Consider the following 5,086-nt stretch of genomic DNA (forward strand, 5'->3'; position numbering starts at 1 on the left):
CTGACTGAAGTGTGTGACTCCCCGAGGACTTGCGAGTGACTCGTGGATGGGCTCTCTCTTTGCACCCGTCAGTAGTGGACTGAGTTCCTTAGGTTCTGCAGCTGCTTCGCCAGCGGTGCCTGGTGACTGCGGCGATGTCCAGCCACCCTCCTGCCCGGGGCTGTCCCCCGGGCCTGTCCCCCGGGCCTGCTGCAGCTGCTGCCGCGCTGTGGTCGCAGTGAGCAGCCGGCTGACTCCTCTCCAGTCCCGCTCCTAACCTGCGGTAACAGGCTCTTGCAGCTGCCGTGCCTGGCCAGCCGTGTGCGAATACGTTACTTTGGTGCATTGGTAATGAACCTGATTACAAAACTACAGAGAGCAGTATGGTTCTCACAGCTTCATTTCTGACAAATACAGAAAGCTTTGACGTGAAAGACAGGGTAAAAGCATGCGCGGATATTGCTGACTCCCGTATGTTACTGCTCTGGCTGATCAGCTGTCACAGGAGTACACCAGAGAAAGAAGTGATCTGTGTCCAACAGAAATTACTAGTCAACAGTAGTGACTAATTGTCTGTAGAACTGATAGCAAAACATAAATGCTGTCATCTCTTATATAGATACAAGTGAAAAGAGTCCCTGTCTTCTTCTGCTTTACCCCACCAATATTAGTATGTTCAAGTGTGTGACATTAACGACAAGTGCTTTTAAATTTTTTACCACAGATGTCAGCCACCAAGTAGCTCTTACCAAGGCCTCTTCTGTGCCTGTATTATCTCTAATAAGGCTTTTGACTGCACATGGTGGTTCCTTGGTGTCGTTATTTTTCATCTTTTAATAACAGAACAGCTCTTCTTCTACAACATGTTCTTGTGATATGTTTGATCCTCTTAGCTGAGCACTACATGCTTACCTAATCCCTGGAAAGAAGCTTGCTCCAAGTGGTGATTTACAGGAGTTTGGTGTCTTAGGCCCCGGATTCCATCAGCTAACATCTACAGACTGTGCCTGTATGAGTGTTGCTGAGAGATGATCGGTTCCACAGGCCTTTTAGCTTGGCTGACTGGCCGTGGTGCTGAGTAAGCGTTCCCTGTAGTTACTAAAGCCGTTGCCATTTTGTATGCTTTCAGTGACTTTGACTATCATAACTAGAATTGGACTGTGGCCTGGCCTTCGGGAGGAGGCAGGGTAAGTTACTCAGGCTGTAACTGTTTTTCTTCAGATAAGTAATTTGTTTGGGTTCCAGTACTGAATGGTAGCGCTGCACAGAGCTACAGCAAATGTATAGGAAAAAGAGAAGAGTGAGTGAGAAGGGATTTCCATCTGTCTTATATTCCATATGTCTTATGTTTGTTTGTTTTTAAATGTCAGATGCTTTCTTTACCTGTCAGAAGAATGTGCTTCTGTCGAAGAGCACGACCACCCAGATAGAAGGTGTCTTTGCTGCAACCAGAGGAAGGTTGTTACCAGAAGAGCAAGAAGCCCTTCTCCAGCAGTGGGTGGAAGAAGGAGCAGGGAATTTGCCAGCCAGAGAGAGTGTTCCAGCAGCGGAGAAAGTATCAGTTACGCTCACCAGTGACTGGTTAGAAGGTTCAGAGCTATTGATGACTAGCCTCAGTGACCTGAATTCAGCTCCAGAAGTCACCCAGTGTACTGGTCAGCAGCTCACTGAGCTACGCGCCTTGGCTTCTTCAGCACTGCAAGATGATGCAGTGACGGAACTGGCAAAATCAGCAGCAGAGGAAACAGTGGCTGTAGGAGGCAGTGCCCCTTGGGCAGCTGTGGTGCCACAGGCAGGTCACCAGATAGCTGGCTGTGCCACTGTCGATGTAGAACTGCAGAATGAAGACCCAGCAGTGCTCGCCTGGAGCTTAGCGTGTGATGCAGAGACAGTGCCAACAAAGACGCCAGACTGGCCCATTCAGGATATGGTACAACTTTGTCCTCTCCCAGCAGAGGTACCCTACCATGGTCAGTAGTAACAGGACTGAATCTAGTGTTCATTTTGGGATTTGCATTTATAGTGAATTGTGTCTGGGCTTGCTGTCAGCAAGACATGGGTTGTATCTGTCCATGCAGAATTGACAGAATCTGCTCGTGAAAACTATGAAGTGAGTTTTTGCTGAGGAAGGGCTGGTCACAGCTAGTGGTTCCCGTGCTATCAGACTGTCTGGTATGAACATCAATATATATTTATGTCCCAGGAACTGTTCTCTGGCTTTATAATATAAGAAGCACCCAAAAGCTGGTCCAGTGTTTCAGTATACTGGACTCTGGTCTTTTATTAAGCTATCCCTACTGACAACACTCCAAAAGCATCCAGAAAGAGCACCTGAAAACCAGAGTGTGTAATGATTTACTGAGAGGGTAGAACACTGAGCTCAGAGAATGAGAATGACTATTTTCTGGGTCCCAGGGAACCAAAACTATCATCAGGTACATGACTGTAATGTGTCTTTTTGTCTCTTGCTTATAGAGACGTTATGGAGAGACTGGGAGGATCTTTCTGTCCAGCCCTGTGTGCTAGAGCAGGTCTCGAAAAACATACCTCTGTTTGAATTTCGAGTCATGTCTTATAACATCCTTGCCCAGGATCTGGTGGAGCAGGGCCTTGATCTTTATCTACACTGTCATCCAGACATCCTGAACTGGAACTACCGCCTTCCAAACCTTTTGCAGGAGATCCAGCACTGGGATCCTGATGTGAGTATTACCAAGCCCTTCCCACGTCAACGTCACCAGAATTTGAATTCCTTGTTTGATCTAACAGCATGTAAAAAACCAGCCAACCAACCAAAAGGATGGAGAGGGAAGTCCTGGGAAGATACTACTTGCTTGGTAACTGAGCACTGATTCTTCTGAAAGTGTTTGAGGCCTTGTGCATACTTTTTTTTTGGTGTCTATCTTGCTTTGATTGTGTTACTGTAGAAACCAGTCATACTTTGATAGAAGGGCTAAGCTTCTTTAAACAGCAGAAGCAGAGGAAGAATTGGGGAAGAAAGGATGGGTTTATAAGGCAGCAGAGGAGGGGAAGCCTACATAGAAAAGGACTTCATGCTTCATGACTTTCTCTGTTCCTTGAGTCCTGTTTGTGTGATGAAGGATCTTCTACTTTGTCACTGGAAAACTGCATGATAGACTAATGTGACCCAGGAAGTTACTGCTCTCTCTCTGGGAAGTATAGGACAGAGTTGCAGTGATGACCTTACTGGTTGCAGGGCTGGTGTGTGGGTGCACTTTTCCATTTTCTTTCTTCCCCAAAACAAGGTAATTAGCAAATACTGGTAGAGGAGTGAGGTCTCTGCCTTCCTTTCAGGTTCTGTGTCTCCAGGAGGTGCAAGAGAACCATTACTGGGAGCAGCTGGAACCGATGTTCAAGGAGATGGGTATGTGCTGCTTTTATGTGTCTGTACCTGCAGCTCATGGGACTGGCCAAGCATTTTTTTCTGCTTAACATCTTCAGAGCTCTTGGTCTTGAGTGAGCTATTCCTGTTTGCTGGAGTGGCTGCTGGCCTTAATTCTCAACTGTCTGCCTAGACCTTTACCCTTTCTTTAGTAATTGATCTTTCTCAGAGTTGACGGATCACAGTAACAAAACTGAGAGGTCCTAGTAGGACAAAAAGAAAGAAAATACCCCCAGTGATTAACTGTGATTACTGGAACAGAACTGGGTATAATGCAGTACCCAAATGTATTAGGAACCTCTTCTTCACAGACTTGCTGAACTCCTTAGCTGAAGGGGGCAGCCTGAGGTAGTGACTGGATAAACCTTTTAATAGGTGATGGTTTCTTTTCAGGCTTTGCATCCATATATAAAAGGAGAACTGGGACAAAGACAGATGGCTGTGCAGTGTGCTATAAGCACAGAAGGTTCCGGTTGATCAGCCTTAGCCCCATAGAATACTTCCGGCCTGGTCTAGATGTCCTCAACAGGGATAATGTGGGCTTGGTGCTGCTGCTACAGCCTCTGCTCCAGGAGGGCCTAGACCTGAAGGCGGTCAGTCCTTTGTGTGTGGCCAACACTCATGTGTTGTTCAATCCCCGGCGGGGAGATACTAAACTGGCCCAGATGGCCTTGCTCCTAGCAGAGATCGACAAGATTGCAAAAACTGCTGAAGGCAGCTACTATCCCATCATCTTGTGTGGAGACCTGAACTCTGTACCTGATTCTCCACTCTACAAATTCATCCGGAATGGTGAACTTTCCTACCATGGGATGCCAGCCTGGAAGGTAGGTGCCAGCCAGAACTGGGATTGGTTAGCTTGCTGTTGCGTGCTGCTAGAGAAATGCATGGCTGCATTCTTTCTTTCATGAGGAAATAGTCCAACTATCGAATTCAGTTATTCAGCAGTCTTTCTTAATGCCTCCAGCACTGCTGGGAAAAGAAGCGGACAAATGTATGTATGTTGTTTTCACCACTGTTCTTTTGGTTTCTCTTGAGGCAGACCAGTGATGATCAATCACTTAATTTCAGGTCCTGGTTCTCCCCTGCTATGGGATTTTTGTGCCTCGGTGACTGGAAGTGTAACTTCTCCAAGATGTACTGACATTTTATGTGGATGGTTGATCTGAAAACAGTTTGAAATGAGCACCTGTGCTAGAGTCTTTTGTGGTTGCCTGTTACGGTGTATATCAAGCTAAATCATCAGTTCAGCAATAGATGCCTGCAAAGTATCTTGTCAAGTGACTTTTAGCTAATTTTATCTGTCTCCCGCGACTAAAGGTTTACTATATCTGCACCATGATCTGAATATCTTAGTTCGTGCTTTTCTGTGAGGGCATTCTCCTGTCTTGCTCTTGGCAAGTGTAACTACGTGCATTGTTTGTAGCTTGCCAGAGTTCTGCTGTGTGTTGCTGATGGTTCTCCTTGCAGGTGTCTGGTCAGGAAGACTATTCCCAAAAATTGTATTCACGGAAACTGTGGGCCCCACTGTGGCCGAGCTCACTTGGTGTAACAGACAACTGCCAATATGTCACCCTGTGTCAACCAAAGAAACCAGGTAGGCTCTAATGTGCACGGAGAACATGAGTTTGTGGAGGATGGACAGTCTGTGGGCCTTGCTGTCTGACTAGCTTGGGCATGTATTACATGAGACACTTGGGAAAG

General features: G+C 46.6%; 1 protein-coding gene across 1 annotated transcript in view; it reads left to right on the top strand.

Annotated features, from left to right (window-relative positions):
• Positions 1-1,342: 1,342 nt before the first annotated feature.
• Positions 1,343-5,086, top strand: part of ANGEL1 (angel homolog 1 (Drosophila)) — a 7,896-nt gene continuing 4,152 nt past the window's right edge. The window contains exons 1-5 of the mRNA XM_010131574.1: positions 1,343-1,949; positions 2,455-2,681; positions 3,295-3,364; positions 3,776-4,209; positions 4,853-4,979. Coding sequence (XP_010129876.1) covers positions 1,343-1,949; positions 2,455-2,681; positions 3,295-3,364; positions 3,776-4,209; positions 4,853-4,979 — 1,465 coding nt within the window. The remainder of the gene's footprint in view (positions 1,950-2,454; positions 2,682-3,294; positions 3,365-3,775; positions 4,210-4,852; positions 4,980-5,086) is intronic.

This window comes from Buceros rhinoceros, unplaced genomic scaffold, assembly GCF_000710305.1.
Source record: "Buceros rhinoceros silvestris isolate BGI_N320 unplaced genomic scaffold, ASM71030v1 scaffold18432, whole genome shotgun sequence".
NCBI classification, from domain to species: domain Eukaryota; kingdom Metazoa; phylum Chordata; class Aves; order Bucerotiformes; family Bucerotidae; genus Buceros; species Buceros rhinoceros.